General features: G+C 37.5%; 1 protein-coding gene across 2 annotated transcripts in view; it reads right to left on the bottom strand.

The window, feature by feature from the left end:
- Positions 1 to 25,662, bottom strand: part of PCGF3 (polycomb group ring finger 3) — a 48,315-nt gene that overhangs the window by 5,832 nt on the left and 16,821 nt on the right. The window contains exons 2-9 of one of the 2 annotated variants that reach the window (XM_030467843.1): positions 16,056 to 16,098; positions 9,185 to 9,302; positions 7,998 to 8,094; positions 6,025 to 6,080; positions 4,941 to 5,051; positions 4,363 to 4,451; positions 3,054 to 3,191; positions 957 to 1,037 (exon numbers count right to left, since the gene is read on the bottom strand). In XM_030467843.1, coding sequence (XP_030323703.1) covers positions 957 to 1,037; positions 3,054 to 3,191; positions 4,363 to 4,451; positions 4,941 to 5,051; positions 6,025 to 6,080; positions 7,998 to 8,094; positions 9,185 to 9,293 — 681 coding nt within the window. In that variant the 5' untranslated portion in view covers positions 9,294 to 9,302; positions 16,056 to 16,098. The remainder of the gene's footprint in view (positions 1 to 956; positions 1,038 to 3,053; positions 3,192 to 4,362; positions 4,452 to 4,940; positions 5,052 to 6,024; positions 6,081 to 7,997; positions 8,095 to 9,184; positions 9,303 to 16,055; positions 16,099 to 25,662) is intronic. The other variant, XM_030467844.1, reaches the window with a different exon arrangement.

Raw genomic sequence — 25,662 nt, 5'->3', positions numbered from 1 at the left:
TCCAGGTCATTCAGGATCACACAAAACAGATTCCAGAAGGATTCTACTCATGAACTCTGCTTTTCAAAAACTGACCATTTACTTCTATCCTGTCACTATTATGCGAGGCAATTCTTTCCCTACAGAAACGCAGGAAAAACTCTCCTTCTCCCATCTGCAACTTTTCTAGATATGTATCCAAACTATTAAGTTGTTCTGTCTCAGTGTATACTGTGCTGCTTGTCCATTACTAACATTAATTTCTAGTTCAAATATCCCCAGATATATACACTCTGACTCTGTAGGTGTGACTTGCCTGTTTGGTGTTCAATTTTTCAATTCATTCTTACACCCATTTAACTTGAGCTGTCATTTTTTATGTGATAATTAGCATTCAGAATTAATGCCCCACTGTATACTACTATTCACCTTCAAAGAAGTTTTTAAAAGAAAACAGAATAAGCAAGACAAAATTGTACTCAAATAACTCTAGCTAGCCTTTTTTATGCCTACCAGATGCCATTAAAAGTTTTGTTAATAAAGGCAGCTAAGCATTGCAACTACTGACTCTCCTACAGAAGTCAAACAGCCTTCTTGAGCTACAGAATTGAACTGTGCTGAAAATTTCTCCCTTTGCTGCATCACAATCAATTTCCCCACCTATATGAATTAACAGCAGCTTTGACAGTTGGAAAAAAACCCAACACAAAACCCAACTCTTTTTGTGGCTTCTGCTTTCTTTGCTAGACATGGTAACAATTTGACAGTTGATGTAGCATTCCCTTTTACCTCACAATTCACTCCCTTTCATTTTCTTGGAATCAACATTAATACTTTATGGATGTTGTATTAGATATTTCCTAATGTATCTATTAATGAGTTGCAGTTACTACAGTGTAGATAGTTCCAAATTATGCCTATTTTGTTAACATTTTATTTGGTGTCTTCATGATTTACTCAGAACCACTGTGCCATACCTTAAATCTCCATCTAGTAACAACTACAAACTTGAGCGTGTGGTCCTTGCCAAGAATCTCTTCATTGCATAATATGTCCAACTGATAAAACAAAAATAACAGTTAATTCACTGGGACATGATACTGTAAAAATACTACAAACATTTCGCAAGATAGTTTTTCCCAGAAGATACTGGAACCATTCTTGCAGTCACCCTGCAGACAAAAGTAGCACCTGGAAAGAAAAGTGAGCATTTTCTCAACTGCAAGTGCTCAAAGACCATGTTTGTGTCTGCCTAGGGCATACTGTGAGAACTGGATTTAACTGTTTGATTTAGCTTCCCAAGCAGCACTGGTGCCCTTTCCTGAAAGCTTTATATGTTTTAAAAAGGTGCAATTAAAGGATCAGTAAGACAGAATTCACAAATCTCAAAACCAGCTCCATTATTTATTTAACATACTATAAAATCTTTTGCCACCAGCCAAGTGGCTTTCTGATGTAAGCCACATTTCTGATATAAGGACACATTTATTAAATAGACTTTCTGACACTTCCCTCATAAACTATATTTATCTGCAGATACTCAATAGCTATTATAATTATTCTCAGTGTAGAAAAATCTTGATATAAGAAACAGTAAGGGTATAAACATTTTTTAAAATGAGGATCATATGACTACTAAATCAGTTGAACTGAAACAGGGAACACACATGAAAAAAGTAACCTCTACCAAAGTGGTTTATATTAACAATACTTAACCACACAACCCAGAAAGGCCTGAATGTGCACACAGTCCACTTACACAGCTTATCTAATTGGCAATAACTCAAACATGCAATAGTTTGCATTACAATGCAAACCAAGTGGCCCCAAGCTTAAATGCTTTTACTGTGTATCCTGATTACACCACCGTTTATGTACCCTTTAAGAAAACAGGGAGGAATGGCAAAGGAATTAACAATATTTCTCAAGGTTTTTTCCTTCAGTAAAAGCCAAGCAGATTGTTAAATCACCGACTGGCAAAGTGCAACAGAGTGCTTAAACATACACACACAAAAATATCCCTTTTTGAAGAGTGATTCTGGGTTGCAGCCAAGAGTCAACCACTTCCAAACCAATCGAGGAAACAATAGAAGATAACAGTTCTGCTTCAGGAAAAATAGCTGAGTTTGGGAACATACTCCAACCATAAGCCAGAGTTTTGGTTTGAAGCATACAAATGCTAGGAAGGAAGAGAGACACAGGTGAAACTGGCTGCTGAAAAGTTTGAGAAAAAAAGGTGTTGACACACTGGACTGGAAAACAGATAATTTGATTTGAAGGAAAAGTCTTACTCAAATTCAGTGACTAAGTGATGTAATGTAGCATTGGGAGATGCCAAGCAGAGAGTCAACTGCCCTATCCAGAGACTGTGACCAGGACACAGCAGAGATGTAAAGACAGGATGCACTCATATATTTCCCACTGATAATTTTGAATCGGAACTAGAAGAAGAGCAAAGAATTGCTTTCCTTTCTACATCTTTCACCATAAAATCTTCCCATTATTCCAAGTGTTCCGTGTAGAGCAAGGAAAAAGTAGTGAAAACACTCTGCCTGTAGTAGCTCTGAGTTAAGCTTCACTGAGAGCATAGAAAGGAACACAATACTTGTGCTGCTTTCCCTTAAGTTGGGCTTTAGTAGTGTTAAAGTGTAAGCTACAGCCTGCCCCTGTACCAAGAGCAAAATCTCTGAAAGGGGGGTACCTGACTACAAGCTGTCAAACAAAGTACACTGCCAGAGCCCCTTTCAAAGCATGTTGAAGCACATGAACCAGGCCTTTTAGCTCAACTACTTATATTTCAACATGAAAAGAAGCACTGCCAACTAAGTGGCAAGTCCTGTATGGATACAATAAAGGTCAAGAAAATGGCTTTGTAACATACAGTTCAAGAAATTATGTATGTTTCTGTTTGTTGAGAAAACAAACCAAAAACAAATAAACAAAACCAAACAATAAACAAAAACAAAACAAAAACAAAGAAAACCCCACCACACAAGACATTCCTTTGCAAACAATCACACATTTTTCTTAAAGTTTTTGTACCTCCAAAATAAGTTTAAAAAACAAAATATTACCTCATTAAAAGAAGAAAGGTTCAGTTTTTTGGCAATGAACTTCTTTAGATGCAAGACTGTCGCTTGTGCTGAGCAGCGAATCCATTTTCGTTTCAATCCACGCAATTTGCTGCTATTGCATTCCAAGCAAATGCTTACCTTCAGGAAAAAAGCAAACAGTCAGGGATGGCTGGAAAAAACGTGTATTTCATATGCAGTTTTTACTATTACAACAAAGTGAAAAAGTACAAGACTAATGTTCTTTAAACTGAAATGCCTGTAGTCCTATCGGTAGAGTAATATAAACAGCAAGAACACTGTTGACATTTTATGATAGTTTCCAACACAAGTTCTTGCTTTTAATGCAACTGCTAAATTCAGTTTAAATAAGAACTTTAACATGTTTAAAAGAGAACGTAAAGTTTAAAAAGAATGGACACAAGTGACAAAAGACCTTCAAAATTCTAAAGATGATCTCCCCAAAAAGTCTCTCTAATTTCTGCACTTTGGTTCTCACTTCTTTTCTCATCCAGCTATTCATTACTTACTCTAAGCTCTTTGTGATGTTTTTTTTTATGCACTAAGAGGATCTAGGATTTGGTACAATCCCCTTGAAAGTTCCCATACGTTGTAATTGAAAAGAACATTAATCCAAGTTTAATTTATTCTGGACACACATAACAGGAAAGCATAAAAGGAATGGTTTCTTTATCCCAAAAGGAGATTTCATGCTCAAACATGCTTTGTGTTTAAAATTTAGTGGTGAGCTTCCCAGCTTTCATACTATTTTTATGGTATAGGGCTAACTATACCATAGGTCTCAGCATTAGTAGTTTAAAACAATAACCTACAATAACTACAAAATATAACTACATAAGTAAAGTAACTACTTAAGTAAAATAACTAGATAAATTAAAATAACTACAATTAAAATTAACTACGATTAACTAAGTTTGTAAAAGTGCAAAAGGCTTTATTCATAATTATCTACATACATTCAGCTTAATGTGGCCTAATAATACAATACCTTCAAAAAGGCTAGGGAAGGCAGGACAGAAATCCTGAATTTGTTTTGAAAGCAAATAAATAGTTTAGAAACTTATAAACAAACAGAACTATAAAATCTTAATGCAAATGTCTAACTTTTTGTACATTCCTGCCAAAACCAAAAGACAAAACTCATCTTTACACAAAAGCACTGGATAACACTGCATGTTGTTTGTATCAGAACACAGGAAAAGTAGCTTGAAACAATAATTTTTCTTCTCTGTTAGCCTTTCAAAGCACTAAAGCTAAAATACAAGAGCAGAAACATGCCCTGTAAGCTCACCTGTTCATCACTTCGGTGGTAGTCATTATCTTCTTCCTGCTTTTCCTCAGATGCTTCTTTGTTTGAATTTTCATCTGTTTTAGTTTCACCTTAAGTAAGCAAGATATATGGGATAACACTCAGCAGCAGCCTGTAATGCTCATATTATTAAAACAGCATAGCTCAGTACTGCGATATAGAATAAACTTTGCTTTTCCCAAAATTCTGCTTGTCTGCTTAGGCAACACTACCTGCCAACAGCCCCACACATGAAAGAGAGGAATATATACAGAGCAAAACCTTCAGTTCAGCTTCTAACAGCCCACATGGTAGGTCATTTCAGAGACTCCCCATGCAGATAGGCACTGCTATGAAGATCTCCTTCACCAAGAGTAATACAGCTAAACAAAAACAAACAAACAAAAAAACCCCAGATTCTGTGCACAAATAAGTGATGAATCCTACACTCACTGTGATGTGGCAGTGCTGTAAAATGACTGTGATTATAATAAAACAACAAGGCACACACATCCAAGAGGTCTGTTCATCAATTTAATAGCTGCCACACAACCCAACAGAATAAATAAAGGTCCATTTACCATTTCGATGGGAATCTAGGTGCTGTTTTGTAGAACACATCTCCCCTTTGATGTCCCCTGGAACTTCCATGCCGAGTTTGTGATAAAACTCCCTTTGTTTTTTCATTTCCGCTGTTTAAAATTGTAAATATTAATCCCTGTAATAAAGTTCTAATGCAATATTTATGAAGTTATTACAAATTCCTTCCCTCTAACGTGAAACAGGCTTGCCAACAAGTAGTGGTATTGTCAGTATTTACAACTCTTCTATAGTATTCTATCAAGTCATGCCTGCCTTTTTCACAGTCAGAATACTGCAAAGTGATCTGTATAGCTACTATCATAGCATTCCTGTGAGAATGAAACAGTATTTAAAGCACTATACCTTATTTTGAATCCCTCCCACAGTATTTCAGTCAAAGCATTGGTTTTGTACTTTTATTTATAGTTCTGATCTTCAATATGCTGGAAACAATTTTTAAATAATCCAGTCTTATTGATGGTTGAGAATGCTCTGGTTTTGCAGCTTAAATGGATTAAGATAATCTATTTAAATTAAAGTTGTAGCATATATTAAGACAAAAAACTACCGAACAGTTACTATGAAGTACTTCTTTAGTTGAACAGATTCAGTCTTTGAACAGATTCAGTCTTAGACAGGATTATTAAAAGACAAATTGAAAGCTACTTACTAAGAAAAGGACTCACACAGTAGCAGAAACTTCACTAAAACTAAAAGCTGCACTGCATTACTTTCTGCCTCTGAGAAGTCTAGAAAGCTGGTACAAGAGCTTTAAGTACACAGTTTAACAAGAACAAATGAGAGTTACAGTGTGCCAGCATGCAAAAATTGAACTACTGTTCCACTTTACATAATACTGCTTTTCGGAGAAATATTCCATCTTTCCCTGCATCATCATCCCCTGCCAACTGCTGCTAGCACATGTATGAAGTTAAACACTGTATATGTCACAAATGAAGGAGTACTCCATTGTATTTGTCTCAGTTCCCCCATTTGCATTTTCATCACCTGAACTTTTTTTTTTTTCTGAAGTGCTAAATTATATTCAAAGCAATCCCTAAAAAAGAGTGTATCACAACTTACCTTCTTGGAGGCCTGGCACAAGTTTGTAAACAATATCTTGCATTGTTCTGTCATGACTAGCAAGAGAAAAAGAAAATCCAAAGTTTAAGTCAACCACCTTGATTATCTTTATGAAGTTCCAATACTAAACTGACGTAACACCTCTAAATTAACCTAAGATGGATTTCAATCCTCAATTCACTATTCACATCAAACAAGGCAAGACAGCAACATGAAATAAATTATGAAAAAATACAGGCTAAAACAGAAACTTAAAGGAAATTTGAAGTACAGTCTTGGACATGTGGAAGATGTACTGCTACCTGAAGTGTTCTGCAGGAAAGCTGTAAAGGGACTTCTCACAAGGCTATGTAGTGAGAGCACAAAAGGTAATGGTTTTAAACAGGAATAGCATAGACATAGGTTAGGCACTAGGAAGCAATTCTTCACTATTCTTCACTATGAGAGCGGTGGAATACAGGTTGAGCGGGGAAGCTGTGGATGAACCCTCCCTGGCAGTGTTCAAGGCCAGGTTGGATGGGGCTTTGAGCAACCAGGTTGGGGGTTGGATCTTGATGATCTTTAAGGTCCCTTCCAACCCAAACCATTCTATGATTCTATGATACATCTGAAAGTTTTCTAGACAAAGGATTTTTAGTCTTGAAGAGGCAGTATTTTACAATTTCAGACAAAATACTTCCTTAGAAAAATACAGAGTCACATAAAACAAAGAAGCAAATTCCTTTACAGACGTTCACAATTTCCTGGCCTGTTCTGGGACAGAAATTAAGCTTCTGAATGAAAGCATTGGTGTACTCCTGTAGCTTTAGAGAAGATAAATGTACATAAAATAAATAGATAACTGACTAAATAAATTTTTTAAAAAATTCTATTGACTTCTACTTGTCCCTTCAAAGTGTACACTCATACCGGGTTTTATTAGTGCGTCTTGGAATGTGTTTTCAGTGTACATTATTCTTCAAATAATGAAGTGATGGCGTAACTAATTTCAGGCTCCTCAATCAGGATCAGCTTAAGCAATATAAGTGTTCATAAAACATAAACAGTTTTCCATAAAAGAAAAAGAAATCAGCCTCATCTTCTATAAGCATTACTGTAGACATTGCTATAGAAGCAAGAAAGGCATACTGAAAACTGCCACACACATACGCAAACTTTTCACATAGGCAGCCAAAACACTACATCATATGCAACAGACAGTACAAACATACTGTCAGAATTACTTTCATCAGTGAAAGCTACAACAGTTCAATAAAATGAAAGGAAGCACTGACGGCAAAGAAAGCAAATATCCTTTCTGGAAAAAATATTTGAAAATAGCAAACAAACAAGCAAACAAAAAACCCAAAACCATAAACAAAAACCTAGCAAAACAGAAGAGAAAATTAACAATACCACAAGTATGGTCCCAAAGCCAGAGCATATTGTGTAGGGGTCAAAATATAATGAAGGACAAGATTGTTTCAATCTAGAGATTACCACCACTGGTCTAATATTTTTGCTGTCAGTCTTACATGTTCCTATGAACTAAATAGGCCTTTGAAAAATTAACTGAATAATAAAGCTAACAATTACATCTCTTATTAATCTGTCAGACACTGAAAAGCACTGTTCAGCTGAGGCTAGTTACTTTGAGGATTTTGCAGAAGTATAATTTCTACAAATATTTAACTTATGCCATTTTTACAACCCAAGCATACAAAATAAGAATTACTAAATCCCATTAGAATTTACACATAAGTTAAACAGCAAAGTGCATACTTTTATTATTTTTAAATCTGGAAGATGCTAACAGATGTCAAGGAAATTCAAATTCATAGCAAAGTCTGATGTCCTTTATCACCTTCAACCTTCCTTTTAAATCTTTAAAAGGAAGTGACTAAGTGACTAAGAAAGTTTAGGAAAATAGTGTGTATTTAAGATCCTCTAACAGTGTAGAGTGAAGCTAGTTGCACTTTTGGTTTTATACTTACCCAATGTACTGTAGTGGGTGGCTCTGATGTATAACAATTCTACACGTTGGACAGGTGTTGTTTTCCTCCAAATACTTCACTAGGCAACTTCTACAGACTGGTAACAAGGACATTAATAATTAAAAAGAAATAAAAGAAGCATAATGAAATAAAATTTTATACAGTCACAGAAACGCATCTCACTGAAATCTACACAAAGTTCATTTTTTTGCAACATGTTAGCATGATGTCTAATCATGCAGAATACATTTCCAATATCTTCCATTAGAATTCTTGAAACAGAGAAGTGATGCACTAGAATTAAAGACATCTGCATTCAGCCAGTCCTCCTAATAAAGCACACAACACAATCCCACTTTTGAATTTACTAAAACAGCAATTTCTACCAGGTCTACCATTCAGCTTGCACAGGTATTAGAGCAACTGTATGCCATTAAGGTACTGAGACCCTTAGCTTTAATCATGTGCTTCAACTGCTTACAGTCAAGTGTGCAGTGGCAACAAACCCAACACAAAAAATTTTTGTGAAGTCAGATAACCTTACAAAGAACATAAAACTTTCAAAATAGTGGATATCTAGGTTTTATTTGAATTCCAAGTTTCACAGAGTACACTACAGGTAACTTCCAACAAAAAATTTTGTATGTGCACAAACCTTCAGTATTTGTATAATGCCCTGGTAAAAGCTGCTAGAACAGCAGTTCATTAAAAAGCTGCATGGGTTTGGAATTCTTTCCATATGCACAGACACAATCATCTGTAACTTATTCTAAGTAAACTATTTACACTCCCTCTTCCCCCACACCAGAACAATTCTCTTATCCTACTACATATCCTGATTCACTTTAAGTTACAACTCAAAAATTTAGGGAAAAAAAAGGAAAGGGGGGGGAAGGGAAAATAGCTTTTCCTTAAACTGTGGCAGTTCATTCACCTTGAATGCATACATTACCACTAATTACATATGGCTTCAAGTTTGTGGAGTAGAGCTTTAATGTTTGCTTCATTTGCTTTGATAAGAAAGCAAGTAATCTGTTAAGAAAAGCACTGTCTAGTGAAGCAAGCACTGTGCTTGCTGATGCATGATAGATTTTTTAAATTTCAACTAAAAATCATTAAACATGTTGCACAAGTTAAAAAAACAAAACAAAACACAATTTCTTTAACTTAATAACTCCTCTACTTACAAGTATGCAAGCATTCTGTTACAGTAGTAGCATCAATCAGGTATCCATTGCACAGACGACAGGTTATGTGGGCATTAATGTCCCAAAGCTTAATCTTTCTTGTTAGCATCTTTGGTGTCTGCAGAAAAGATGTATGAAAGAAACACAGCTGTAGATAACAGATAAAAGTCGTTTGGGAGTAAAAGGTTAACTAGAATTAACTATAAAGATGATTATACAGTTTTAGTCTCTCGTACACATCATGCACTCATACATACACAATGATAGCCCTACCTTTTAAGGGACAACACTTAAGTGAACAATGTAAAACCCATGCTATTTTGATGTAAAAATTTCAGTAGTATAGGGAAACAGTCTTTATAGCATGTTATTATTAAGTTCTTTTACCAACCACGTTAGTTGGATTTAAGATGAAACTATGATTCTACTAAGGAAAGTCATGACATTGTCTAGTAATGAACAAAATCACAAAAATTTGTAGAGAGAAAATAGTCAAAACAATTTAAAAATTGAAAGCATTTTGAGAACTGAAGCGAAAATAACTGGGTCTGATTTGGCAAAACAGGTTTAACCATCCATTTAAGTGTTTACCTTGTGCCAGTATGGTTAAAGCTAATTTTTTAGCTGCATTTCAATAATGGAGCTGAAAAGTAAACCTTCTGGAATCTCATTTTACTTAACCTCAAGTTAATCAAAGAACTCATTGCAAACTATTATAGCCTCATTGGCAGAGCTGCATTATGCTGTACTAAGAAACATGACCTAGAAAGTTTCTTTCTTTAGAGCAAGGGATGGTATAACCACCACAAAATGTAAGAAAAAAAACAAAATAAAAAATTAAACAGCAGACTTATATTTTTGCAGCAATTCCTATTTCTTTTGGAACAAAAAAACCCACACAAAAACCATGCCTGAACAAACTTATCTTTCATATGTACCGAGACAAAAATTTTTCTGTCAGGCTAAGTTGACAGTATCAGCTAATTAACAGAGCAGGCTAAACTGACCTACAACCTATTTAATTTGTTTCCCATACTGCAGAAGTCACCAAATCACACTGTTTTCCATTGAAGTGACTTTACTGCCCCTGGCTCTCAAATACTAGTTTTTATCTAGCTTAGTTTGGAATACATTTCAGAATTTCAGTGGTGACACATATCCACAAACTTCACAAAGAAACACCATTACAAGCTTGTCTGATCTTTAGTTTAATTTGTCACCATTTAACGAAGTGGTACTAAGCAAGAAGAACTATCAAAAGGCAAAGTTTCACACTGAAAAAATACTTTATATTCCTTTATACCATATGGAAAAATACATCCAACACTCTCATTAAAATCTGTATTGTCCTATACAAAAATGACTAGGCAGACTTCCAGTTCTCATGGCAAAGAAGTATGTGACACAGGAACCAAACTTCTTTTATGACATTTGAGATTTCTTCATTAAGCTAGTGACTAGCCATTGAAGAATAATGAAAGCAGAGTCTGGCTTTCCAATACACAATACTGAATTACTTTTCTAAATTGTCATAAATTAGACCAGTCATATACTAATCCTTAAAAGCTAGTTCAAGATTCCAATTAAAAAAGATACTACATGAAGTAAGCACATTCTCATGGCACAGTGGAAGAGGCACTAAATATCACTCTAAGATTTGTTTGGGAGATGGCTTAAAACCACCAGCAATACAGAAAGCCAGCACACTAGACAATATAATTCCTGACAAATACAAGAGAAACTGAATTACAAGCATATTTAGAAGGGCACTATCACTGCAACTCTCATTACTGGCTGAGGCAGGAATTGGGAAAAAAAAAAAAAAAAAAAAGGTGCTTGGGATCACCACACACTGCATCCAGACACTATTGAGGCAGAAGAAACAAATATATTGTGGTGAAAACTGAAGCAAAGAAATCATATGTTTTCTAGAAAAAGCATGACAATTTTGCCAACTACAAAAGAGATACGCACTGGCACTAGAAAAAAAACTAGAAAAAAATAAATAACTGTTCAAATAGGGTATAATATTATGAGAACAGTAAGAAAGCCATACAATGAAGAAGGTAAAAACACTACAAAATGTTTATTAATAAATCCCATTGTGTAAGAGAAAAAGGATAGCAAAAGTAATACATACATACTTCACTGACAGGGAAATAAAACCATAGAACCTTTGGCAACAGAAAAATACATGTCTACTAGAATATCCAGAGCAAGTCTGTCAAATGAGCCCTCTGAAAATTTCATACACGTTTTAAGAATGACACAAAATCCCCCGCATTAGACATTTAAAAAACAGAAACAGGGAACTATTGGAAGAAGCAGCAGAAGGGGAACTGGTTTTTCCAGATTATTAGATATCTCAGTTTCAAAACACAACAAAATCTAGAGCAGGAGATTTCTCCAGAAGGCCTGGCCCACACTGCTATCTTGCAGCTGCTAAAAGAGGAGAATGAGCTCTTCTCTGCACATGCAGAGGCCCACAGATAGCAACTTCAACACGGCTTGAATCTCCCATTAGCAATGCAACCTCTGTGGTCTGTAAGCAAGCTGTCAGTGTCAGGCTTCACTTCAGGCCACATCTTGCACAACTGAGATCTGTAACCTCAGGAAAAAGAAGAAAGCAGGAACGCCTCTGATTTTTAAAACAGCTAACCTGTAACAATAGGAAGGCTTATTGGGGGAAAAAAAAACCAAATAGATGAGTTGGTATCTATTAGAAAGGGAAGAGCTAGCAACAGAACAAGCTATTACCAAGATGTTAGTTAGTTCAGTTAAACAGCATATTGAAATACTCAAACTTTAAACACAACTTGAATTGCTACCAAGAGGGAAAAAAAATTAGCAAAACTACTGACATATATGAGAATAGAAGGACTAACATTACAGCCTCATATTTATTTTATAAATTCACTAATTTAAACAATGAACAAATTAAACAATAAATTAAACACAAATTCCACATTCATCAGCTGTTTTGCATAACCTCAGAGGAAAGTATGTAACAACAGCAAATTTTACCATGGACTACTTTTTTTACCATTATTGTCTTTGAAAACTTTGAAAATCATTCCACAAAATACAAAGTGAAGCTCCTATTCACAGTATTTAGGAAGAAAGTGTCCATGTGGGTAAACAACTAATGTCTTCCATGTTCCTATCTGGAATATATTAAAAACTAGCAACAACATTCCTCCAGCCTACTGTCAAACAAAAGTTCAAAGTCATTTGCATCACATAAGAGAGCCAAGTTCTTACCAACCTACCAAAAAACCACACCAAACATACTTTTCAGCTAACCAGATATACACTGAAGTACCCTGCTGGAAGAGAAAAAATGTGTATTAGGTCTAAAGATTAGAACCAAAACAAAGTACAAAAATTTTCAAAGACATTAACATTGGTGAGTATATAATAATAAAAAAAACCCCTTATTTTTATGTCATCTTAACTCTACCTTAATTATTATAAAAACTACCCATTGTTTCAACATTACAAGTAGAGGAATTAATTAAAAATCTATTTAGTATAAAACAGAGATTTTATACCACTCAGCTTGCAAATTTCAGTTGAAATATTATTTGAGTTTATCAGCCAAGAAACTGAAAACCTAGGAAATGTTCTGTAACTGACAGGCCTCCAATGGAAACAAGGTGACATCTATTTTGATAAAATCTCAGCACCCTTCAGAAGCACCTGTTTTTGCTATTTAGGTAGCACTCCCAAAGATCTTTGTTTACCATATCAACATGTAACAGAGGGAAGGAAGAAAACCATGTTTACCAGATGCTGGGTTACAAATTAGAATGAAGTGACATGCTGCTTCTTAAGACCACTGACACTCTCTGCACACACAACCCATGCTAGTAATGTGATACAAACTGGAACAAACAACACTACTGCACGTTATCCAATGCATTATTTTGACTAAGAACCACAAAGATTAGCCAGCTCTCTTTAGCCAAAGTATTGCTCTACCTTCTAGGCAAATCCAGGTTTGCCTTTACTAGTTTTCCTTGGAAAAGTGAATGAGATTTTTCCAAATCTGAACTCCAGGCGGAGTTCCACAAATCTGTGATAGTATGCTAAAAGTGAATTCAGAATCTTCCAAAGATTCCAAATTATACAAATCTCAAAAACAAAAGTCCAAGACAATGTCTGAATAAAGGTTTCCAAGTGAGCTTGCAGCTTAGGAGAATGGAAATACTCAGAGAACCGGGTAAAGCACTGAGCAACGTGGTCTGACCTCATAGCTTACTCTGCTTTAAGCAGTCCAACTGTACAATCTCATAATGCCTTTCCTAACTTAAATTATCTTGTGAACTACTATGGAACTACTACACTACCTTTGCCTATCCATGCATGCTGAGTTTCTTACTGTTTGACTACACTCAAGGTGCTCATTGAGTGCTTCAGGTGATTTTTATCTGGTCAGCATGACATACAAAGGAACTCAACTAAGTCACCATGAGCTGGATACCTAGAATTGTTTGGTTTAAAAAGAAAATGGGCAGAATCAGGTTAAGGTTAAAGTCCCACACACCAGCATGAAGTAATAACAGGAGGTGGTGGTAAATTTACTTTTCCAAAGCACCATCTGGGCTGATGCATTCTTGCACAGAATTTTAAAAAATCAAAACAAAACAAAAAATATCTCCAAACTAAGACTAAAGACTAAGTCTTTACAAAGACTTCATATTCTCAGTAGACTCTACAGGAGTTAGCATGAAAAAAAACGTAAAGATTATTTGAATTTGCCTTATTGTCTAATGTGATCACTAAAAGACACACACTCAAGTTTTTGAATCTTTCACAGGATTGCAGCCAAGTGAAGAAGTCTCAAAGAAAGTTATTATCCTACATAAACACAAGCAACTTCAGAGTATAGATCAGAATCTAAGCAGTTACACCACCATTTTTAGGACACAGTAGCCCTAGACAACAGTAATATCACAGTTTAGTTTTTAGAAAGCTGAACCCAAGCATGATAAATGCTTGGACAGAGCAGATTCATTAGTTCTTCTGCACAGTTACTTGCTTGACTAATAACCTGCTCCACCGAGTAAATAAATAAATCTCAAATAAACTATAAGAACTGTATGAAACTTTTTGAGACTCTCAATTCATTGACTGAACAGTCACATTTGATAAAAGATTAGTTTCTCACTCTTTACTTAGCCACCAAGTGAACACCACCACAGCCAAAGCATGACCCTTCTCCCTCAAAACCAGGTTGCTGGAATACAAAGAAGTTACTCTCACCCTTTGGTTCCACAAATCACAACATACTTCTCAACTACAGATGTTTCATTCAAAGAAAAACAAACAAACAAATAAACAAACAAAACCCCACAAAAGAACACACCAACCTTAACCTCAGCTGTTTTTACAGATTTTTTTAGAGGAATATAAGATAATACATAAAATTCATAAATAAAACTGATTTTAAACAGCCCCTCAACAAGTTACAGATTCACAGGACAATGCAGTTTAGAATTATCCTCCAAACTTCTCTAATACAACCTTGCAGTCAAAGTAAGCCCCCATAAATTGAGTTGGTGTTTGCCTATTTTCAAGAAAATCTTCAAGAAACAAGATTCCACAGCTTCTCTACGCAGTCTGCTATGAGGTCTGACCACCCTAACTTGCAAAAAATATTCCTACTGTCTCTACAGGAGTGTCCTGTGTGGCAAATTGTGTGCAATGTCTCTCATCCTGCAAGTGAGCACCTGCAAAACCAGCAAGTGCAACATCATCTTCTGGATTTTTGTCCACAAGTGCGTTGAACACAGCAGTGATCTATTCCTTTATTCTTACTATCATTTCCTTTGTGATCTCTGTAAGTACCGCATAAAAATCAGCAAGCCCAGAAACTCAGTCAATAGCTGAAAAGCCACTTTGTAACTAAGTTGTTACTTCGTTGTACTGGGAATTATTTTTGAGTCAAAACAAAACAAAACAAGCACTGTTCTGCTTTAGGGAAATAGGAAACCTGAAGTTTCAGAGACCTAAATCATGACTAAAAAGGAATTAAGAGGTCCTGCCTATAAAAACTCTACAACATCAAGAGTGCTGAAAAGCCTGGGTTAGACTATTTTTTCTCTCAGAAAGACAAATAAAGACTACTTTCCTAAAATCTGCCACTTTTGCATCCTGAAATAGATGGAGACATCACAGAAGAGCTGTCCAATTCAATTTCAAAGACACCGATTTCTTAACATCTGTAAAGCAAAGAAGCATTCAGGAACAATGTATAATGTATAATGAGAGAAAAGACAGATTCTTTATGCGCTGGAACATGATGAAACCCCAAACAAACACAATTTTCCTAACATCCAGCAAAAGTTATCAGTCTCACAATAATTAGTATTTCTTCATCTGGGTTTCAACTGGTAATTATAGCACACTGCTGGCATGGTGTCAGCCTCTCAGTGCCTGTAAGTCTTACAACACAGCACGAGGAAGTGAGTGACTGAGACAACTGAAAGGGCATTAGGACTATATTCTCAATTAAAAAAACAAGCAAACAAACAACCCCACACACAGTCAGGTAATAAGCACACATCAGAGAGTCAACTGCTTTTGTCCATGCTACCTTGCACCCTCCAAAGCAGTGCTCTATGAAGATGGTCACGAAAAAATGTAAGCAGTGCTGTAACAGATCTGCCTGCTGGAACTGTGTGGCTGATAGGAAAAGCCTGAATGTCTCTATACAAGCTTTCACCTTTCAGAGAGACTTCAGCACTGACACCTGTTATTCATGCAAGTTTACAGAGATCATCAGAGGGATTCCTTACAAGTATGGCCTTATCATTTATATTGATGTCTATACACTAGTTACAAATATCTTGGCCTACATGAGGCATACCTCTTAAAACAGCATTTCTTTTCAGAGTCTGCCATCCAGAAACCTGAAAAGACAGAAAAATAGTCTGAAAGTTAACATCCAAAATTCCTCAAAATCCAGCTGCCATTAAGAAATACTTTACTACTACTTCACCTAAAAGCATCTAAGTATCTGTACCAATTTAAGACATCAGTGGGGCAGGGGCACCTCTGCATAAGGGGAAAAAGATCCTCAAGAAAAAGAAAGGAAAACAAAAAGGAAAAAACACAAAAAGAAAGATGTAAAAGAAAGAAAGACGCCATTTCTTATGAAAGGACACAAAAAGGTAAGGAAAATTACTCAAAAAATCCAAGCAGTCCTGTCATCGAGTGACAATAAAAAGAAATTAAATGTGATCATCTTCACAAATGACAGGGGAAAAAACCCCAACAATTAAATAAGTAGAAATCCTGAGTTTTCAAGGCATATTTGCAATTAATCAGCTCTTTGTGTATTAAGTTCTGAAAAATACCTTCAAGGAAGTAATTTGTATTTCCAGAATCTATAGTTATTTTCCAAAATAAAATATTTTTAAGAAGTAAAAGTGTATCACCTCTAGCCAGAGGATAACCTCACATGAATAGTTTAACTTGACAAAAGAAAGTAATTTTTCTTTTTGACTTAATTCAACTTAGGAAATACCCAGATGTTATGGAGACAGGGAAAGAGTGCTACTACTTTTGTCTTCCAAACCAAAGGTGTAGCCTGTAGAGGTAATGGATGCAAGCCGGAGCACAGGAAGTTCCTTGTAAAAATTGAAAAAGCTTTTACTCTCTGAGAGTGACAGAGCACTGGAACAGGCTGCCCAGGGAGGTTGTAGAGTCTCCTTCTCTGGGGACATCCAAAACCCACCTGGACAAGTTCCTGTGTGACGTTCTACACTAGGTGGTCTTGGCCTGGCACAGGGGTTGGACTTGATGTTCTTCAGAGGTCCCTTCCAACCCCTAACATTCTAAAATTCATTGCAGTTACTGATTTTAATGTTGTATTTCTACAGGAATTATAAATACAATGGCACAAGATATTAATGATAACACTAGGCAAAAGCATCAGTACAATGTAAATAAAAATCTATTAATTATACCATGAACTTTGCATTCAGAGAAAAAATATTGTTAACTGAAAACCATGCAGATGCATGAGATGCTTTTTTTTGAGTCCATAAAAAAGTCCTGACTGAAGATAGAAAGCTCCTCATACGGACAGAAGAAAAAATTTCAGAAGGCAATTCATTTGCCTATTTACAGTTGATGGACACCAGGCAAGTGGTCTGCTCTGCTGATCCTGCACACCAATGAGGCAGAAACAAGTACCAATATCCCAAAACATATTTTCTTTAATGGACTGTTCAACTGTTAAGACTCTGCTTGATAACTCAGTCAGATTATCAAACTACTTCTCACTTGTACCACCTAGCTTTCTAAAACAAATCAGGACGCAACTCTTATCAGAACTGAAGTGAATGCCCAGAGGATTTACAAACAACTACAACCCTGATGTATTTTATAAGTATAAGCACATGTATTTTCTTTTGTTGAAACCTAGCATAATAGTGTTACATAATTAAAAAACATTGAAGCTCGTGATGGAGAGCACCTGAGAAAAAAAACTGTACATGGCAGTTGCTAGTGATTTTGTTGAATAATTACTTGAAGTATGAATTACAGAATATATGTTAGATAAATACTGCAAAGTACTGAGGTCATACAGTAATGAAAACTGAAAGGCAACAGTAATAGCAGCAGGTATAACTCAATTAACAAGGACAGTGTCATTAAAGAGAAAGTCCGTTCTAAGAACAAAACAACAGAACTTTGATCAGAGCCAAAACACTGTGGGAAATTAAATTCTTGGATTTGATTCTTACCATTGCCTGTTTTATGCCAGGCAGAAGCCTGACACAGTGCTATTAGGAGCTGTGTGCAGATGAAACAGAGCAGACAGACCTAAGTCTACAATGAACTGAACTGCAGTAAAGACAGTACTTGCAATGGCAGCCAAATTAATTACTCTCAAAGACATCCAATAAATATTGATAAATCAACCTTATGTATAAATTTAAATATTAATATTAGATATTTAAATATTTTCAATATTACAATGGTAACAGCTGCTTCCTACTAACTCCACAATCTACATGAGCTGAATGGGCCCATAAACAACTCACTGCATCACAAAAGGATCCAAAACAGACTCCTGACATCATGAATATAACCACTGTGAGCTTACACCTAGGTAAGAGTGAAATTCACACCTTCAGCACTATGCAACTGAAGGCAGTGTTACAATGTTGTGAGGTCAGAGATCACAAAGAAATGCAAGCACAGAATATGTGGCTTTTCAACTAGATGGATTAAAACATAAAAACAGCATAAGAATTGGAATCAACAGCAGTGGAAAGATGCAAGTTGTTAATGGCTGAACAGACACACATCTATTCCATAAGCAGATTCCCTAGCAGTAACTTATTAACTACTTTCATGTTGACCTCTAGCAGATCAAAAGTGTTATGACTAAATGAAACAAATTTTTAGAAACCACAAGCTTAATATAAAGTAGCTTGCACTTCTGTGAATCTTTCCACCATAAGAAAAGATATTTATGAGTTAGAATTTATTTCAAGAGAACTAGAGAAACTGTCATAGTCCTACTTCATTGTTAGCAAAGGTTTATACAATACTCTAGAGAATGATGGGGATATTACAGAGCGTGATACCTGTGATGAAATACACTCTCTTTTTAGGAGACTGAAGGATAAAAAAGAGAGAATATTTGTTGCTGCTTTGGCTTCAAATATCAAAGTTGTTTATTTAACTGATGTCAGGTTTTCCTTGTTGAATATTTACTTTCAAATTTCACATATATGAGACTTAGAAAAACAGAACAGTAACTTCAAACCCTAGCAGCGAGGTTTGCTGGGCTTAGCAAAATACAGTAAAATAAAGGAATTTTCCATCCAAATTGAGTTTTGAAGTATTTTAAACTTTAAGAAAGTTATTTAAGTTGCTTTGCAGAGTACTATTTAAGAAACAAACCAGAAACAGAATGTCAAGCAGAAAGAAATATGGTTGAAAAGTTAAATTTACCTTGCCAAGCCAAGTGCTGATTAATAGCCCATGTGAAGCCTTTTATGACTTACCTCATCCACATGATTTTATGTTCTGGTAACAATTGTATCCCTGTAATCTTTTTGGTGTCATGCTAGCAATTTCTCTCATTTCAGTGAAACTCCTCATCTTTCCCATTTCTCAGAATACACTACCACCAGCAGATGGCAACAATACTCTAGTTTCAAAATAACAGGTGTTTGTATCAGAGGACCCTCTTTCCAACATAAAAACAAATGAACAACCACCTTACAAATCAGTTGTCTGTCTTCTTAAAACAAAGATATACAGATGATAAACACACCATGCAGCTAACCTACATCAGCACACAGTATTTTGACACCACTGTTAAAACAGGCACTACCCTCACAATAGAGTCAGCAGCATGCTCCCCGATGCATTTGTTCAGGGGGGTTTGCTGCTATTTCATGTTTACCCTTTATTTACTGTAGTAGTGTATTTCTGGTTTGTGCCCATTTCATGGATGTGCTGAGCAATTTGCAGACATGACATCACATATGAACTGACAGGTCAAGCTTCTTCAGTTCCAGCAGAAATAAACGTACCAATTTCACATCATGTCCAAAGAAACAAGAGATGGCCCGCAAGAATACACCTCTTTTTCCAGTTCTCTAGTATTTGTCTCACCATTAAACCACTAAAACACTACTAAAAACCGATACACAAAGAAGAATTTTAAATCATCTAATGCTACTTACAGAAAAAAGGTGCCATACTCTACATGGAAAACCACTTGCAATTTTTTTTTCTGATGGAAAGACTCGAGTGACAATCAATTTCTTCAATGGTGGGCATTGTGGAGTTGAAAGTCAGTGCACCACAGGAGACTTAAGGTGAAATTAGCCTAAACGATGTGATGCTGCAACAGCTCCAGATGCAACTTGTGGTTGGGCTTAGCACAACTGTAGGCACACAAACACAACAGATATACAAAACAGCCATACACAGGCACACATGTGAACATGAACCCAAACACCAATAACAGCCTCGTACTGCTCCCCTCTCTGGCTGAGCAAAATCGAGGCCCACTAGTGAGAATGCATACATGGACATGCAAGGTACATCCCCACAGCAGATGAACTCAGATGCCCCAGTCAGCCCAGGAGCCGTCTCCTGAACCCCAGTCTCCAAAATTGCTGTCACTTGGACATACATGCCTTGGAGGCCCCTGCCCCACTACAGTAGCTGGTATAGACTGCCCAAGATCTGGCAACTGGTGCACGCTCATGCACAGACACACAGACATAGACAGACACAGACACACACACACAGACACACACAGATGCATGCACAAAGCTCACTGGAACTCTACTCTTCCCCCAGCAGTTTTGCCCTCCACCCCTCACCATTGTCTCACACCCTAAGAAACAACACAGAGGAGGTCTCCCAGTAGCCAGTCCCCTGTGGTCCTGGCCTTATAGCCATCTATTTGCCAGCAGTCTCATCCTTACAAGATGCTACCATGTCCTGGGCAGCGAGCCAGACTAATTTAGAGAAGCACACACATCTGCCTACTTTGACCTACAAGCAGGATAGCCTAGCTTGCTCTTCACTAACAAACACCCACTCACCTCCTGTCATTGTTGACACTATGGACAGATGGGTTTTTGGTGTCACCCCAGTGTGTGTCATTTGGTTTTCACTCACTTCAGTCTTTCCAGCTGCTGGCACTCAGGCCCATGGTCCCAGCAGCCTGCAGTCCCACTCCAGCTCCAGCGCCCAGACCCTCGCTGGCTCTAGTCCCTGGCCACACAGACACAGGGACTTCAGTGACCTGAGGTCCCACTCCTGTACCTGGTGGCACCTAGGTCCACTTACAGCTGCTTCTCCAGTTGCTGGCACCCTGGACCCTCCAGCCCCTGGCACACCCACAAACACACCTGTACATGGAACAGAGCATCCTCTACCTCTCCCCAGGAGGTAGTTAGAAAGAAATTTAAAAGCTAAGACAGACCTTAATGATGAGACACAGCATGGTCAGACACATGCACGGACCAGACTTACACATGCCTGACCTTCTAAACACCCTTGTCCCTGTTTTCCTGTTTGTCCCTCTTCACATCACCAAAAAGAACCCTTTCCTGCTTCTAGCTTCTCCCCAGAACATCCATAAAATCTGCTGCAATCCCAAAATGCTCTTCCCCTGCACCCTACATATCCCGTTCCTCTAGCAGTATGTTTACTCCAGCCCTCAACTCTAAAGATCCTCCAGCCTTGATTCATGGTCATGGCTATCATGTCTGGACAACGGGGCTGATGACTCTGCAGGGACAACCCTGGTTAGGTTATACACATTGCATGATCAGGTGCATTGTCCTCCAAGTCTTAAATTTGGTTTCTCTATCTTCCACTGTGCCCCTGTGCTCCTCTGGGGTTGTGGAGATACACCCTTAACAAGCTGATGGCTCCTGTGATGGGCCTGGAAGTAGTGAGGCGAGGTACAATTTTCCCATCTCCTCTGTCACTGTGTCTGTGCTCCAGTGGCTGCATAAAAAGAAGCACGACCAGAAGATCAAGGAAGGTGATTCTCCCCCTCTACTACATTGTCACGACACCCTACACAGAGTACTGCATACATTCACAGACTGTGTCCCCCAACACAAGAAAAACATGGCAAGTCCAGAGGAAGGCCAAGAAATTACTAGAGGAACAGAACACCTCTGAAGTGACCCAAAAAGACCAATTGTCTCAAAACATCCATCCTGACTAAGACATTATGCTCAGGTGGAGGACTCATCCACCTGGATGCTGCTCTCTCAGGGAGAAACCCTCATTTTGGTAACCACCCTGATAAATGGGGCCCTATTCTTGCAAGGAGAGGCTCTCATATTGGTGTTCATCCTGATAAACTGGGCCCTGGTCTCACAAGAGCAGCCCCTCCTTCAGTGGCCATCCCCACCAGCTGAACACTGTCCTTGCAAGGGGAGCTCTGACTGATGCCACCCTGACAGGCAGGACACTGTCCTTATTCCATAAGGGACAGGGGCAGGCAAGCTGTGCCCTGCAGAGGCAGAGTGACATCTTGTGTGTCCCCGGGTAAGGACACTGGAGAGGGCTCATGCACAGAAATCAGAGTTATTGCTGTGTCCACCCATCTGGAGGGACCCAAGTGAACACCTGGCTGTGCAAGATATGCCAAATTTCTTCCCCTCCTCCCCCCTGCAAAGATGGAGGGGTGGCATAGAAGTGGGACACTCGAAATGCTGGATGTGCACCTGCCATCCAAGGACCGTGACTCCCTACCAAGATCATGGCTGGATCCAAGGATGGTGATAGCTTTCCTAGCTCCCCTTTTTCTTTCTCTCTCTGTTTCTAACCTTAGTTCAGCATACAAAGGTAACATATATTTAAAATTTTACAACCCATTGCTTTGTAAAATTGTAACCTGTAACTGTTGTTTTGACAATTTCCTTAAGTTTTGTTAAATTAAAATCTGTTGATTTGAAAGTACCATTTTCTAAGTTCTGCTATTTGTGATTCATTGCTTTAAAAGTAGCATAATTCCTAATTCTGCTAGCTGTAATCTAGCATGCTTTATAATATTACTTATTTTTAAGTAAAATTGTTGCTATACAAACCTCCTGGATAACACTCTTACTCCCAGAGTATTGCAGAGAATTCCCAAACTTAATCTCACCAAATGGGTTGTTAAAGGAGATAAAAGGAGGACTGGGCCCAGCCACACCTGGGCTCCTCTCTGGAGTTCAGAAAGTAAGGGTGTCCAGACCGAATCTCCCTGGGTCAACCCTCAGTTCTGAGGAACCCTACCCATGCCCACTCTGTGGGACGTGGTAATTGGTTTGGCCCCCACACCTGGGGAGCTGTGCTCACTTTGTGAGACATGACAGTGCTGCACCCACCTTGTGGGACATGAAAATCTCTCATAAGAAAATGTGCTGAGGGAATCAGGGTTGTTCATACCAGACAAGAAACATCTCTGGGGTGACCTTATTGGGGTGTGTCGAGAGAGACCTCTCAGGGCCTGTAGTGACAGGGCAAGATGCAATGGTTTTAAACAGAAAGAGGGTAGCTTTACATTGGAAGTTAGGAAAAAAGTTTTTATGACTAGGGCAGTGAGAGACTGAAGCAAGTTAGCTCAGAGAAGTTGTGGATGCCCCAACTCCAGAAATGTTCAAGATCAGGGGCTTTGCGCCACCAGATCTAGAGAAAAATTTCCCTGCTTGTTGCAAGTGGGCAGGACTAGATCATCTTTGAAGGTCCCTTCCAACCCAGACCATTCTACGATTTTAAGCAATGTAAACACAAGCTGTCCTTCAGCCTTGCAGAAGGGAAATAACGAAACAGAACATGAAGAACACAGAGTGGAACCTCACCAAAAACAGTTATACCAATGTATTTCTCAGCTGGCAAATGCGAAAGTATTTTTTTAATCTGTTCCAGACCTACCAAAATAGGGCATTTCCACTGCCGCTTAGAAACAAGTTACCTCTCTTTAGTCTCTCAAAGAAATGCTTATGGAGTATATGAATGCTAAACCAGATTAAACTGCTAGCAACTAGACACACATTTTAGCTACAGCTCAGAAACCAAGAGAAAAACACACGCACGATCAAGTAGTTTGATTTCCAAATGTTCAGGTCTAGGATACTACAGATGAACCCTCAAGGAAATGCACTGGAAAACTTGCTAGATGAACATTTTGTGAAGTTCCATTAATATATTACAGTTCATCCCAATTAAAAGACACAACATTCTTCAGTACTGGAAGTCGTCATATGATTCTAATCCAGTTAAAGCTAGACCAAAGACTATTTGGTCTAGAATAATCTAACAAATCTACTTAAGCACAGGGTGAACCTCCAAAGACTAACTCAGCCATGATTATAATTTACACTGTGTACTGGAAACATGTAAGAAGAAAACAGCCTCTCAAAGTTAATTGTATCGTTAAGTGAGATACTTAAAATAAAGAGTCTTAATTTACTATTTTACATGTAAAATATTAGTTGTTTTTGCCACTAGAAGAATGGGCTTAAGAATCTTGTCATTCCATCTATACAGAGAGTATAAATTATTCAGGTAAGCTTAGGGACTTGCCTGTCTGTCAAAACCAAGCATAGGTTAACAGCCTGACTCTTGCAATCAGCATGACATTATCCACTATTTGAATTTCTGGACAGTTAGTGTCTTCTTAATTGCTATTTCCAAACACAGGTTTAAGTTAATGTCACTACAGATAAAAACTAGCATATTACAAGACTTATATAAAAGTTCCGTTACCAGAACATGCTCACTTAACCTGAAGATGCTAGAAAGCCACTGTGACTTCTCAGCACAAGCAAACATAAATACCCATTTAATTTTTACATAATCCAATACTTTGAGGTTTCTGGGGGGAGGAAGAGGAGGGGAGCCTGGGAGGGAGTGATGAGACATTTCACTATTCCCTGATGAATCATTAGCTTTCTACAGAAGGTGTAACTATGAATGATCAGAGGTACTGCGGCTTGGCATCAAGAACACTGAATACAGAAAACATCCACAAAGCCAGAGTCACTTAACCAAGTGAAGGAGAAAAGAGAAGAACAACTGGAAGAGCACTACTATCCCCGTGACAATATTGGAGAAAATAAAAACGGGTTCCTAACTGAAAGGCTTGGTTCGGTATTTTGGGGGTTTCTTGTTTGTTTGTTTTTAACTCTCTTGCCTTGGTTCCTAGATAAGTGAGAGAGATGTTTTTTCTCTCCTTCCCTGCAACCACCCAGCAACCAAAATAAGCTCTGCCTTACTTCTGCAGTAAAATTGCCTGCACATAATAAGTGTAATTCAATCTCCAATATTACTCCCCAGGAGACTGCTTCAGTGATGGGTTTTATGCTAGTCAGGTATTTTAAGTCAGAAATTCTTGCTATTTGCTAGTCATTATACATTTCTCTTAAGTTTTCATTTATTCATTATCAGAATCAAAGAGTGGCAGTAACAACTCAAGAAAGCATGAATAATACCATCTTTAGCCAATTTATTTGAAATAAAGTCTGCCATGCTATTTTAGAGAATTTAGATCATGATTAATGGTAATGTCAGCCATCAAGTAATAAAAACCAAAGAGGAGACTCTAGTATCACATCACTGTCATGAAAACATACTCTGAAAATTACAATAACAGTATTAAGTTCTTTGATCTCTACTCAAGATTAGTTTGAGGTTTTTTGAGGAGACTTGCGTAACAGGTTAAAGAGAAACTACTTTGGGTACTGCATTACTAATAGCTGCAGTAGGGTGGCTGAAGAAACTTCCACTCCACAGCAAAACATATTCACCTTTACAAAAGTCACTTTCATTTCAGTGCAAAATAAAAGACCTCACTGTTCATAGATGACACATAAAAAGTGACACAAATTTTTGAGAATAAGTAGAAGTAATAATCAGGACACCGTAGCATTAAATCTGTCCATTTAATCTTTATTTGCCACACAGTTTTACCTTTAATGGTACAATCG

Source organism: Calypte anna, chromosome Z (genome assembly GCF_003957555.1).
Source record: "Calypte anna isolate BGI_N300 chromosome Z, bCalAnn1_v1.p, whole genome shotgun sequence".
In the NCBI taxonomy this organism is placed as follows: Eukaryota; Metazoa; Chordata; class Aves; order Apodiformes; family Trochilidae; genus Calypte; species Calypte anna.
Note: the sequence above shows the minus strand (reverse complement) of the source record. Positions and strands in the feature narration are given on the sequence as shown.